Source organism: Mauremys mutica, chromosome 2 (assembly GCF_020497125.1).
Source record: "Mauremys mutica isolate MM-2020 ecotype Southern chromosome 2, ASM2049712v1, whole genome shotgun sequence".
In the NCBI taxonomy this organism is placed as follows: domain Eukaryota; kingdom Metazoa; phylum Chordata; order Testudines; family Geoemydidae; genus Mauremys; species Mauremys mutica.
The window spans coordinates 224,721,189-224,736,040 of record NC_059073.1 but is presented as its reverse complement, the minus strand read 5'-3'; the positions used below and the strand labels follow the sequence as shown (position 1 = coordinate 224,736,040).

The window sequence follows — 14,852 nt, the reverse complement described above, 5'->3', positions numbered from 1 at the left end:
AGAATAATACCTGAGGTATAAATAATCAAGATCAATTCTTGAGATATAATTGTTGTACTGGTAACATAAACCACTGCTTAAATATACATTATCAATTGTAATACACTCCAGTCATCTTAAGGGCATAGTACTTGAGGGTTAATGTAAAATGATTTGAAGAATGCTATGAATGGAGGAAGATTGGCCCATCCTCCATGAGTTACAGTAAATACATTATTTGTTATCCAGTCAGATCTTTTTTAAAAGGTTTGAATACTACTCTGATCTAAGAGCTTAAGATTTTTATTTTTAACGGGGTAAAGTCTTTATAAAAGAGGTTATAGGCACTTTGGTCTTACACTCCTGCTCATGACAGTGAATGTGTAGAAAAGTCCCATTTATAACATATTAACTTATCCTAGTGCATAATGCAATACCACTGTTCAAAAGGCTTTTATAGGAGGAAAGATAGCCATGGCTCCATTTATTGCATTGCCTGTCAGCATTTTATTCGTCTACAGAAGCATATGACACAGCATTTCAGTTTACTGAAAAAAGCATTGCGTGTTCTACAGCTATGGAGAACACTATATTAGGAAGTAGGTCAGTGTTTGAATGTAAAAGTCTCTTGTCAGTTCCTGGATCTTTGCAGATATTTTGAGTCTTTTGAACTTTTCCCCTTCCTAAGAAGTTGGCTGCTATTTAAAAGAAAAGGAAAAACAAAAACTTGTGTTTTGCTGATTGTCTAATCTGTTGTGTGAATGTATTAATTTTATTCCAACTTTTTAAGCTTGCGTTTTAATAATGCTATCTTTATGTACATTTTGCATTTTAGTTCTATGAGTGTGCTGACCAGCTGACTAATATAAATTTAATCTTATTGGACAAAGCCAGCGTTATAGAAAATACAACCCATTTGTTCCAGAAATGCTGAAAATTTACATAGTAAAAATGCCATTGTGAGGTTTTGTATTTGTCTCAATCACTCTGTATCAGATTTATTATCTTCATAAGGAGGTAGATTTTTTTTGTTTTTTTTAAATTGGCAATCCTGCTAACTCACTCTGAGATCCAAGGTCTTGTCCTCCACTACACAGTTTTGTCGACAAAAATCAGCTTTCGTCTACAAAACAGTGCAGGTGTACACACTGAAATGCTCTTCCCACCGATGTAACTCCCCTGCTACACCAACAAAATAAAGCCACCATGATCAGAGGCTCAGGGCTTTTTGTGACACGGTTAGTGACACAGCATCAGTGTAGACGCTGCACTTGTTTATGTCACCCTAATTGGCCTCCAGGAGGTGTCCCAAAATGCCCATCATGTTCGCTTTGGTCAGCAGTTTGAACTCCACGGTTCTGCAGGTACATATGCATGCGCCTCTACTCAGTTTAAAGGCTCTGGAATTAATGAAAAGTGCTATGAGATTAGTTAACTATCAAAAGTGGTAAATACCTAGTATAGTATGGTAGCATCAGAAAGTTGATATTTCCAACAGTTTACTTCCACCAAGCATAAAATCTTGAGTTTTAGGCTCATTCCTGACCCAATTCAAGAGTCATTAGTACATCTTCCTGCAACAATTGAGTTTTCCTTATCCAAATGCTGCTCAGATCTTGCCCATTTTAATTTGTGAGAACTGACAAGATCAGAGCCTGAAGTAGCATGGTTGCAAACTTGCTAATTTTCTTGTCTACAGTACCCCATTTGGATGCTTCATTGATCCATTATATGACATGGGCACCAGGCAGAAGACCTAATCAAATTTCACCAAAGATTTGGTCTCTGAGGTAGCTGCCCACCTTTAACTCTTCTTTTTCCTTAGTTCTAGAGCAGATTGCAGAAGCAGGTTCCTGCTCCATAATGTCGCCTTAAGTTTTATCAGAATGAGTCAGAAATCAAATACCCAAGAAGAGGGGATTAAAAATTCTCAGCTGTAGAGAATCATTTCAACATACAGCTGTTAATTCTGTTTATTTCATGGCTCCAAACACTCATGTGAATGTATCACACAAGCACTGTTAACTTGGTACCTACAGCCTCAAAGGGTAGCTCTGAAAAGCATACAGAAACCTTCAGATATAACAAAATTAATTGTTTTGCACCTAACTTGTTGCATTTACTCTTGCCAAATGTGGCTTTACAAATTGCAAAACCTTGTGGAAGCTAAGTTCAGACAGGGCCTATTGCTTAACCTTTCTTGCTAAGGGAAAGAGGCATGCTAGTTTCCGAGGCTTCAGTCGCTGCTGTTTATCCTCTCAAGGCCGTTTTGTTCACTCGTTAGCAGAAACTTTGAAATGAAAATGACTGAAAGATTGACCGAGGAATCACTTTTTTTATTGAGAGAAGGGCTATATTGCTTATTTCCTATTCCTCTCACTTCTGCTATAGTGGCTGGAGTTTCCTCAGACTGTCGAGGATGAAGAGAGTATTCTAACAAGTCTGCAAAGGGCCAGAAGAGCCATGTTTTTCTGGGTGGAATTTAATAGCGGACTTTTCTTTCTTATTCGAAGCTCTGAGTTTCTCAGAACAAAGTTGGGTACTTCAGCTTTCACATCTGGAGAGGCTGTGAAACTGGGTATACAGTTATGCCTAATTTCTCAGTAAATGTTGTCATATTAAGGATAGCTGTCCAATCAAATCGTTAAGGTCTATATGCCGACTGTTGTTAAGGCAATGGTCATAGCCTCAGTTCCTAAAGCTGTGACCTCCTGCTGTGGCTAATCTTTCCCACTCTGTGAAGACCGCTCCATTCCCGGAGACTTTCTTGGAAGGATGGAAGGAAAGAAATGAGCCAGGTCTCGTGTGTCTGATATTTTTGCTTGCTTAGCAATTCCAATTCATTACAAATATGCAGTACAGTCCCCAGTTGAACGATTTTGTGAGTTTAGACACATATGAAGAAGGTAGGCCCAGATCCTCAAATATCCACTTACATATCATTGAGAATCTGGGCCATAGTGTCTAGTTATTGAAGTGAATCCATCTCTTGCAACTTAGACTCTGACTTGGTTTGTGTCTCAGTCCGTTACAGAGCTATCCTTACTGATCCTGAGTACAGATCTGAAAACCAGGAACTTACGTAACTCTCTCTGCAATCCAGGCAAACTACTTGGCTTCTGCCCTCAGTTCCCACTTGTAAAATGTAGGTAATTATCTATCTCCCAGTATTGTTAAGATAATTTATTATTTTTGTAAAGCACTTTGAATCTCAAAAGCACTATATGAAAGCTAATTATTATTACATCATGCTGACCAGTCAGGAGAAGTCCAGTTCTTTCAACATTTCACTCCCTTGCTGTCTGTCCTGTAAGAACTTGAGATACGCTTTCAAAGACTGTTAATTTTTAATGATGCATCTTAATTTCTAACTTTCTAGTAAGTTGCATGTAACAGGGCACACCCTCCTTGATGTCACACTCTTGAACCAGAGGCCCATGGCCCCAATAGTTCCTTTTGTCTATTGTAAGAGCACCGAGCTTCAGTAATCAGTAAACCTGACACATTTGAGATTTATTACATGTGCAGGTAGATTGTAATGATGTGTGCACATTAGCTGAGTTGGGGTATGAGATGATGCATGAGCTAGAAAGAACCCAGCTTGACTTTGCAGAGCTGACAGTTGGAGGAATAACATCTTTGTACTTGTAAAGTGAGCAAATTTGATGCAAAATTGACAAAAACACTGGACTCCATTAAACCATTTTAAATCACATCGTGGTGCTTGATATTTTGTAGTATGTAACAAGTAAAAACAATACCATGGAGTATATTAAATGACTAAAGCTGAGTAATATGTATTTGTTGTTTTCTCACTAGTAATTTTCAGAGTTAGTTTACATATAATTTTACTATTTAAATATAATTGCAATGTGGAAAAATGTGTTTTGCTGAAAACTAGCTCTATGATTTCCATTAAGTATTAGGCTTTGCCTTGTTAATGACAAAATTGCTTTAGTGGCACATAAATTATGTAAATGTGAGCTGTTCCCTATGAGGAAAAATGTTCAGTGGTTCATAAGGGCAAAGAAAACTTGCTTTGCCTAAAAGAACCTGAATTAGATTGGAATATTACTTTAATGCAATTGTCTATTATTTATGCCACGGGAAATTGATTCTTTTAAGTATTTTATTGTATTGTTTCCTTCTAAATGTTTCATCAAGTGTCTTCTCCCTCAGCTCTGTTAACTGCTGCCTCCCAGCACTATCCAAAGAGCTGTAAGATATAGGGAACAGCTGCTTTCACCAGTGCCAAGTGCCACTGCTTGGATAGTTAGAAAAAGATGCTGATTTATGGAGTGATTAGTTTCCTCTGTCCCAAAGGCTGGATGAGTCATTTCTGCTATGTGGCTTGTGCTCATTGTCTCAAGGTCTGATTTCATACTTCCCCGAGTTCATGTTTCCTGTTGCTATTACAAGGAACAGTTACCCAGGGGCATCCTTTGCAGGGGGCAATTTGTACCCTCCCAGGCACAGCTTAAAAGAACAAAAGTAAGTATTTTTTTTCTAGCTTTCAGCTAAATTTATTTTCAGTTGCCTCCCTGCTTTTCAGCACCACTAACATTTTTGACGTTTCTGAACTCTTCATTTTCCATCAGTTGCCAGCCTTTTGAAGGCTTTTCTCCTTTTTATCAGTTACAGTGAGAGATGCACACAAAGTCCTCTGAGGTGTATCAGGGCCATTGCGGGAAGGCCAGGAAAATAAATTTGTTTGGGAGCTTTGGAGATATCTGGGTTCGGGAGCGACTGGAACTAGAAGACATATTAAGAGAGAGTAATGGGGTTTGTAGGTGGGAGGACAAGAATAAATAAAGAGGCAGGGGTGAGTATCAGCATTCCAGGGATAGGGCTAATTAATTCCAGGCTCTGGCTTTCTGTCATGATCTGATAACTGGTAATTTCTCCACTTGTTTCTGACTTGTTTAATGGTGTTACACTCAGAATCCTTCCCAGTATCTGAAAGGGTTTTTTGGGTACTGTGACTCAGCCTCAATAACGGTTTCCATTCACTTGATTTGAAAAAAACACCCCCATCCCACCCATCACAAAAAAACCCTTCATTGTTCTTCCTCTGTCTGTCCTCAGACTGAGTTTCTCAGGGCAGGTGCTTTCTCTTCTTGAGTGTCTGGAAAGTGCCTAGCACTTTGTGGGCACTACCAGAAAAGAGGACATAAACTGAACAGTTTAGAAACTGATATACATTTGATAAAAATTAAAAACATTTTTCTCTTATCCTTTCTGTACCACACCCATGTCCACTATCATTTTTAAACAGTGTCCCTGATCTTAATACTCTAGTGCACAATTAAAAAATATTTGTGTCTATGTAATAAACAGATAAAATGTCTGACCTATACAGAGAGAAAAATATGAATAAACAAAAACAAATACACTCCATTATCGTGGACACATCAGAATGATAGTGACATCTCTCCCACCCCACGCCAACCTCAGGATCATACAGAATCAACTTTTACTCATTTGCACCCATCTTCTTCAGTAACAGATGGTAGTCAGTAATTCCACACAAACACATGCAATGCTGTTTCCAGTATATGCTTCAGACAGAGGAAGCTAGATTTCCCATACTTAAATCTTTTAAGGGCAAACAACCTCATTATATCAGTACCAATTCTTTTGAAAAACTGTAAATGAATATGCAAGTCATAAAATGAATTTTGTGTAATAGTAGGCATGAAATCAGATCTCCTAATATCACATTACACACTTGTAGACTTAGGTGATGATTTAGAGAATGATGGCAACAAGAAAATCACTTGCCAATAAGAGGAAATAAACTACAGTCCCTGTACACACTCTGACCTACTCGAGGAAATCTGGGATGATATAGCAAAATGTAAGTTATACTACCTCTTTGAGGTGACCTCTGCACATCCTCAGTTGGGAGAGGTGCACATGCACACACCCTGCAGCACTGCTGTGGTTTGGGATCTGTCTAGAAAGTGCCTGTGGGGACTGCATGCACTAAACGTTCATAGGTGAAGTTATAAGAGGTCATGTAGTCCCAGTTACGTCCTTTGCCGTGTCTTGCTGTGAACTTAGGAACTTTTATTATGTGAGAGCATTGAAAACTTGTCTTGGTTTTCACCAAAAGCTCCTGTAAATTATTTGTTGTTGTAGTTTAGACATTTTAGATACATTTCTGTACTGTTGGGCAGTTCAGTTTTTCAGACCATCTCTGATCTGTGGGGTTGTACTAGATGCGAAAGAACTGGAGAAAGATTTTAGGCTGTGTTTTGTCCTGTGTTTTGTCCATCTTCCTGGACTCAGTGTACATTTATGTGCTGTCTGAAGTATCTCCGGGAGGGCCATTCCCAAGATGATTGTCCTATTTGCTGGGCCTTCACATATCATGCCCTAAAGGACACAGACAAGGCTCAAGGCCCTTCCTCACAACAGGCTCCCTATGAATCAGACCCATAGAGTTACACTGGCCTGAAGCTGGGCATCATTACACTGCAGCTGGGAGTGTGCCTCCCAGCCTGTTCAAGTGCACTAAAAATAAGTGTAGAATGTGGCATGGACTAGCCACCTGAGTATGGATCCATGGGGTCGGGCAGGCTTGCACATGGGAGGCCAGCCAGTGCAGCTGCTCATTCTGCAGTGTTCGTGCATGCAATTTCTAGCATGCTAGCTCAAGCAGAGCTAATGCATCTGTGTACCTGGGCTGGGGTATGCACACTCAGCTGCAGTGTAGACATACTTAGAGGGTCCACTTTCCCTTTATACTGGGTAGCTCTAGGAGGACTCCTAGTTTTCTGAGGCACAATACTTCCCCCTCGACTATGGACTGCCTAATCTAGTAGTTAGTTACCAGATGCCAGCACATATTTTGTTAGATAAACTATGTAATTACCCGATATACTTTGAAGGTTTCAGAGCATTACAAAATAAGTCTTTTAAATAACTATTCTGTATTAATATTTTCCTTTACAATACAGCAAAAGTGTAAATACATTAAAACTATAAACTTGATACTTGTACAAATCTTATATCTTTATCAATGATAAGGTGCAACATCCTAATTAAAAATACATTGCAAGCAGAATAAGTGAGCAACAATAAATCCAGGTAATTTATTACAATTTTTCTGGTACTAATTAGACAAGATACATTGTGATCTGATTCCTGATGACATTCTAATTTTCCAGTATTTTGACTCTGCCTTATTAGCTTAGTATTTTAGTAATAACTTGCTTCAGATAACACATTTAATGTTCCAGTACTGTGTATCATTTCAAATATCTGAAGGATCAGGTTTGTGCTTGAATGTTTGTTTGCTATTTGGTTTGTTTATATAGTGATTACTTGGGCAGCAAGCATTTAAATCCATTCAAAAAATGAATGTGGATGCAGCTCATAGCCAGTTACAATAATGTATTGATTTAAATTATGCAGACTTTGCTCCAACACTGTACAACAGATTACTTGACAATTTTGATATTTCAAAGAAAGAATTCAATTTTGTTACTTTAGTGAGGTTAGAGCTCAATCCTGTAAACTTTTGTTCCTTTTCAAGTGATTGCTCATATGGATTCCAATTAGGTGTCTGTGCACCATGTGCACAGTAGTCAGAAAGTTGTTTTCCTTTAGTAGCACCCATTGGGTCAGCTGTGGAACCCCCTGGAGTGGCACCTCCACGGCACTCAATATATGACCCTCCCAGCCAGGCGCCTCCTCAGTTCTTTCTTTCCGCCAGTGACAGTCACTGGAACTGTCGCGTCTTGTTTTGCAAGCTCTCCATGTTTCCCTAGCATTTTGACTGTTGTACTTTGTAGTTCTTATTTCTTATAGTTAGTAGTTAGTTAGCTGTTGGATTGGGGGGATTACGCTCCACCCAGACCGCGTTCTTCTTGGGGGACTTACATGCCTAAGTCCCAGGGGTTCATGCCCTGCAAATCCTGCAGCAAGCCCATACCAACGGGTGACCCCCATGATGCTTGTTTAAAGTGTCTGGGGGAAGCACACCAAGCGGACAAGTGCAGGATTTGTAAGGGGTTTCCCCCCAGAACAAAAAAGGGAGCGAGACTTTCACCTCAAGCAGCTCCTTATAGAGGCAGCACTCAGACCACAACGTACATTGACGCGGCAAGACCCGGCACCAAGCTCATTGGTGCGCGGTGTCCCGGCAGCAGTGGTACAAACAGCACCATGGAAAGACTCTGGGAGAGACCCATGGCACTGCCGCTCCCCAGTGTCAAAACCGTCTGGATCGACCTGGCACTGGTCCCACTCCCTGGTGCAGAAGCGGCACCGGAAGCAGAGGAGGAGTGGCTCTCCAGCTCTGAGCTGACCAATGGAGCGCGTCCCAGAGAGGAGCACCTAGTGCCAAAGTCTTTGGAGACAGCACTGTCGACTTTGGCCCCGTAAGGGGGACCGTGGAGTCTGATGCCGTTGGACTCCCTGGGCTAGGTTATCGAGGAGGTGGAATTGCCAACCACCCAGGACACCTTTGAGGCTGCAAGGGACCTCATCGCCATGACAGTGCCGAGGTCCCCCACCCTTCACACCAAGCCTCCAGTACTGCAATGTGTGGCACTGTCTCAAGGCAAACTGGTGATGCTCCGTCCCTCGGCACCACTCAGACTCGTGGCACCACTCAGACTCGCGGCACTGCTCCATTAATCCCACTCACGACACTGATCCTCACGTTGAACCTCATTGCGCAGCAGGTCCTGCTCCTGGCACCAGTCATCCGAACACCACTGCTCACTCATCCAGCTCTGCTTGGCACCGCCCTGGTCATCGCGGTCCCGATCCCCATCTTTGGAGACGAGGTGTAGATACTCGGAGTGGGGTTGGCACCGGTGGGGTCATTGAAGACCTGAGGTGGGGGCAGGGCCATGGCCTGCGCAGTGGCCATTTTGGACCCCGTGGGCATACCACCAGGCCCAGGGCACCCAGTCTAAAGGTTCCCGGTCAGCGACCTCTGAACCGAGGGTGCCGGAGGCTTCCGCCAGTCTCCCCACCCCTAGGGATGCTGAGGAGGTACCATTTCCTTGCCCTCCCCTGGAACCAACTCCAGTTCCTGAGCCTGATCCAGGTGTGGCTGGCCCAGTCAAAGAGGCAGGACAGGAGGCCCCTGGAGTCCAAGAGGGTCAGGAGGACCCTGTTCCCCCTTTAGCCTCCTTGTCTCCCTCTCTGGACAAGGCAGTTGCAGGCACCTCTGTCTTGGGACTGCCCCTCATATACAGCCAGGCCCACCAGGGTGGCATGAAATATGGGCTTGCAAGCCGAGAAGGTGGTGGAGTCGGAGGACTCAGTGGTCAACATCCTGGCTCTGGAAGGTCCATCGAGGGTGGCTGTACCCCTCATCAAGACCATACAGGCCAATGCTAAGACCATTTGGCAGACCCTGGCCTTCATCCCTCCCACCGCGAAGGAAGTATTTTGTCCCATGTAAGGAGTACGAATACCTCTTCACACACCCACAGCCTTGCTAGTTGATGGTGGCTGCAGTAAACAAGAAGGAGAGCCCCAGTGCCTAAGTCCAATCACCTGGATTTATTTGGGTGCAAAGTATATTCTGCTGGGAGATTGCAACTCAGGATTGCCAACCAGCAGATAATTCGGAGTCGGTATAGCTTCAACTCCTGGAACTCGATGCTCAAGTTTAAGGAGCTGGTGCCAACTGAGTCCAGAGAGGAGTTTGGAGCTATAGTGAAAGAGAGCAAAGCGCTGGCCTTGTCCTCTGTTATCACCATGAGGTGTAGCTCATGGCTACAGGCCTCGGGACTCCCGCCCGAGGTTCAACAGACCATGCAGGACCCGCCGTTTGATGAGATCGGCCTGTTTGCAGAGCAGACTGACCCTCGGCTGCATAGCCTAAAGGACTCCAGGGCTACCATGAAATCCTTGGGTATGCACATCCCGGCAACGCAACGCAAACATTTCAAGCCTCAGCAGCAGCGCTCCTATCCTCCTCAGCCCAGGCAGAATGTTTATAGGAGATGGGGCAGGAATGGCAGATGAAAGCCTTCTAATCCCCTGTCTGGGCAGGGCCCAGGCCCAACTAAACCATCATCAGGTTCCAAGCAGGCCTTTTGAAGGGGCGCCTGAGGACAGCACACCTGCCTTACTTCCGGATCCTTCTGTCTTTTTTTAATCTGTCCCACTTCTACCATGCTTAATCCTAAATAATTTCGGACTGCTGGGTCCTCCATATGGTAGAAGTGGTATATTCTCTCCAGTTCTGCTTGGACGTTTAAATACAAGAACTAACCTTGATAAAATATTAAAGCCCTGACTATGCAGAATTTGTGCACATGCTTAACTTTACACAATGCAAGTAGTCCCATATACTATTCATAAGCAGAAAGTAAACCATGTGCATAAATCTTTTCAGGGTTGGCCTAAAGCAGGAAGATCATACTGACAAAATATAGGAAATTTCAAACAAGTACCTAATTCTGCACTGCCCTGAACCATTTTGTACTCATTTGCAGCAGAATAAATTGAGTCCTACTACTGATTTAGCACTAATAAATCAGAATGTTAGTTTTTACATGCATTTTTGCACTGCTGTAAATGATTCCTCAAGGCCCAGGACAGCAGTGAATTGGAACGTAAGTTTGCTTTTGTAACATTAACTCTGCCGCACTACACGTGTGTAATATCTTTTTTTATTCCTCTTCCTGAATCTTTTACATTCTTTTGGCTAACAAATTTATAAGGGGTTTTGTTCGTCTGTTTTTCCCTTTTGTTTTCAGAAGGGGACAAACTGATTGACTAAGAAAGCAAAATAGTGACACTACACAAAATGCGGTCATGAGCAAAGTAAATAAACTAAAATAGGGAATTTCTTTCTTGCTAACATCTTTCATTCACAGTAATATTAGGTAGTATTTGCAAATATAGTTGGTAATTTTTTTCAGACAGTAATGTCTAAATTGTCCCTTTTAATATTGCATTAGTACTAATCCCTTTACATTTTTTAATTAATTTTTTCCCCTATTTAGTCATGAGGATTTCTTTGACTGACAAGTTATGCAAATATGTAGTACCAGTTCTGGGATCTTGAAGGCATTTTGGGGCCTGATGATGATAAATAAAAGAAGACATTCAGTGTTTTAAATCAAGCATTTGAAAAACTTCCTTCAGTCTGATTTCTAAATGAAATAAATCAAAAGATGGCTTACTGCAGCCCATCTGAATCTAATCAAAAAGCTTTTCAGCTAGCTTGTCCTCCTTCCTATTATAAGGGTCAGAATCCCAGGAGGCCAGCTACTCCCTTAAAAGGATGAGGTTCTAATGTTTACTTAATTCACTGTATACCAAAACTTCGTCCAACCATATTTCCCTTATGGAGAGGTTACTAGATAGTCCATTCATTGGACTGGAATTTTCCTTGACTCAGAGCAAGAGAGTTACGGTAAGTCTTTCACTGAATGAGATGTCTACATATGTCACTGGGATCTTTTTTAAAACTACATAGTGTTCCATTTCCTATGGATAAGTAGTAGCAAGGCCATGCTTGGAGCCATAGAAAATGGGCATGAGTGTTGCCATAAGCCAGTATACTTACTTTGATGCTTTTGCCGCCTTTGAAAAAATATGTTGTATCTATGTCCTCTGCTCCATGTTCCAGTATAGAATCTTTAACTGTGAACCCAAGGCATAATTTGAAGTTCCACATGATATAATGATGATCAGTCCCTAAAGATAGAACCACTGTTGGAAAGGAGCTGTAATTGCTTTGAGTTGCTGTGTGGCACTGGAGTCTTGATATAGGGGACCCATTAAAAGAGGCAAAAATGTGTAAAAGGAATTGCATCTATCACTGCTTAGAACATAGAACTTAGGACATAGAACTCAGACTTAATAGTGACTGGGATTTTTTTTCCATAATCACAATAAACACATAGTTTTCAGTAAAAACAAAAACTGCATATCTGAGGATTTAATAAGTCTTTTTGTAACTCTCATATTGGAGAAATTGTTCAACTCTAATAAATTTGTGTGAAAGTGAGACTTCTAATATTGTGAAAATATTCTATACTGACTTGCTTTGTTAATGCCAGTTGTGGAAATAAAAAACTTCCTAGTTCATTAATTTATATACACCTCTACCCCAATATAATGCAACCCGATATAACACGAATTCGGATATAACGCGGTAAAGCAGCGCTCCGGGGCTGCACGCTCCAGCGGATCAAAGTAAGTTCGATATAATGTGGTTTCACCTATAACATGGTAAGATTTTTTTTTTTGGCTCCCGAGGACAACGTTATATCAGGGTAGAGGTGTACCAAGATTGTTCAAGGTTTCAGATATCAATTGGAAGTATTAGATGAGAGAGGATTGTTCATTTGGCATCTGATATTGTATCTCAGTTGTACTGTTGGAGAGGAGGAGAAGTTGATGTAACTTGGGCAGGGGCATCACAGAATGGGGAAACAGCAGCTCCGTGGAATGCTTGTTCTGTGCCCCTGTGGAAGTCCTTCTCTGAAAATTAGGGGATTAAGTTTCCGTGGGGTAGGAATGCGGGTATCAAAGGTGGGAAAAACTTGACTTGGGGAAAGAAGTCTCTCAACTGAAGCCTCAGCAGCACACATCCAAGTGGAAGCTAATCCTGGTCATGGCAGCATTTATTCTTGTTCTGCAGCTGCTTGGGGAGGCCTTTGCAAATGCCTGGGCAGAAAGACCAGTCAGCATTCCACTGAAACTTAGTCTGACCTCACAGGTTTTTTGTTAATAGTTTTTGCTCCCAGGTGCCAGGGATGTGGGTGGGGGGTTGACTCTAGAATCAGTTGCTGAATTTCCCCTCATAATCTTCTCTACACCATTTTGGCAAAGGTCCTTTTTTAAAAAAGAGGAATGTTGGTGTTGTGGGGCCAGAAGAGGAGAGGATGAAAAATTGCTGCTATAAAAGCTTCTGTTGTCTGTATTAAATGCAACCCTTGAGAAACTAATGGAAAATAAAGTAATCAAATAAGAGTTTGGGTTGATTTTTTTTTTAATTAATGGACTATATTGCTACTGCAGCAAGCATAGGATTCCATAGTGTTCAACTTCTTGTCATTGTCAATTAACTTGCTGCTCCTCCACATCTAACAGATGGCCAGTTTCTAAATTTTGCCCTGACTTTTTGGTGTCAGGCACATACAGTACTTTAAAATGCTGAACAAAATTTTACAGTTCACTTGCTGCTGCAGAGTCTGTGTGTGTGGAACAAAGCAAAAAACATGGAGAAAGGGTGTGGTAGTTTAAAGGTATGAAAGTGTGGGGGTGGGAGTAGCTGAATTCAGTAGCCTGAAGCTAAAATTTGTGGGAATCTTTTTTTTCTTTTTCTGCTTCTGGTGTGGATTTGTTCTATTGCGTTCTTAAGTAGAGTGTGAACTGAAAAGGAACATTTGTTGTTTTGTAATTGAATTAGAAAACTATGGATTTATTAAGTTCATACCCATCTCAACTGAAATTGTTTTCACTGTTTAAGCCTACAAAGGGTAATAACTATGTACAATAGTATTAAAACAGATGCTAAAGGCACAGTCCAACTGTAGTTAGAGCACTTTAGTGTGAAAAATACTAATTCACTGCTAGGCCAGCTTGCCACTTGGCTAACAAGGTCTGGTAGTGCCAAAGATACAACTACTTAACTGCCTTAGAGTGAGGAATTGCCAGAGCCGCAGGCAGGTGCTGTTGCTGTCCCTGTTGATGGTCTCACTGCTCCGAACCGTGTATCAGCGTTTCTTCTCCATGGCGGCTGAAGCCTATACCCCAGGGAGCCTGTCAGCTGCCTTTGTCACCAGCCCCAATGAGAAAGTGGGCAAGGAGATTGCAAGGGCGATGGTAGAGAAGCACCTGGCTGCCTGTGTCAACATCATGCCTCAGATCACATCCCTATACAAGTGGAAGGGGAAGATCGAAGAGGACAGGGAGGTGCTGCTGATGATCAAAACCCGGAGTTCCCAGATCCCTGCGCTGACCGACTTTGTCCGGTCGGTGCATCCATACGAAGTAGCAGAGGTGATTGCGCTGCCCATCCAGCAGGGAAACGCACCATATCTGCAGTGGGTTGGGGAGACTGTGCCAGAGTGAGACCCCCCCTACACCACAGCAGGGGACAGTCTGACCCTACCCTGCCTCAATTCCCCCTGCCCTGAGACACCACAGGAACAGGACTTACCCCCATGGAATTTTTTGGGGGGGGATGGACCTGCAGCCAATAAACTGCCCCCAACGCACCAAAAAAAAAATCACTTATGAGTAATTCCTCTAATCAAACCAGTATTGGAGTAAGATTTGAATGTCTGCCAAACTGAATAATACCTATCTCTTATAGAGTGCTTTTGCATAAGTAGATTGCAATGCAAGATTTCATATATAATAATAATGCTTTAGCACTTATGTGGTGCTTTCCAACCACAGATAGCAAAACACATGACAAAAGCAGATAATATTTATACATGAGTGTGACTGACCTTTTGGGATACATTCACAGGATGCATTCAGTCACAGTGAGAAGGACTTCTTTATCCTTTGATCAAATCAAAGAGATGACCTGTGTTAGAAATTGTGTAACTTCTGTCTGCATAACTGGTATCTGGTGGGAGCTGCATTATTAGACTATAGCTGTGTAGATTCCGTCATTCTGATGTCTGAAAAGCTGCTACCTTGACACAGTCTGCTGCCAGTGTCACTGGATGCTCAGAGCCCATCTACATTACAAAGAGAACCATATCAGAGGACCTACTTACATAGAGTTTAAGTCCAAGAGGAACCATTAGATCATCATCTGACCTCCTGTGTATCACCTTCAAGAGCAGGTGTGCAGGAACAATTTGTGTTGCGGAGGGGCTGAGAGCCTTTGAACCAAACTGTAAACCTGGTATATGATGGAAACCACTTCA

The 14,852-nt window shown here is 42.1% G+C and overlaps 2 protein-coding genes across 5 annotated transcripts in view; both read left to right on the top strand.

Annotated features, from left to right (window-relative positions):
- Positions 1-14,852, top strand: part of UBE2E2 (ubiquitin conjugating enzyme E2 E2) — a 329,157-nt gene that overhangs the window by 108,081 nt on the left and 206,224 nt on the right. The gene's annotated exons all lie outside the window — the stretch shown is intronic.
- LOC123364727 (protein CutA homolog) lies at positions 13,627-14,090 on the top strand. Its single transcript, XM_045007070.1, has one exon. The coding sequence runs from the start codon at positions 13,657-13,659 to the stop codon at positions 14,038-14,040; it is 384 nt and encodes a 127-aa protein (XP_044863005.1). The 5' UTR covers positions 13,627-13,656; the 3' UTR covers positions 14,041-14,090.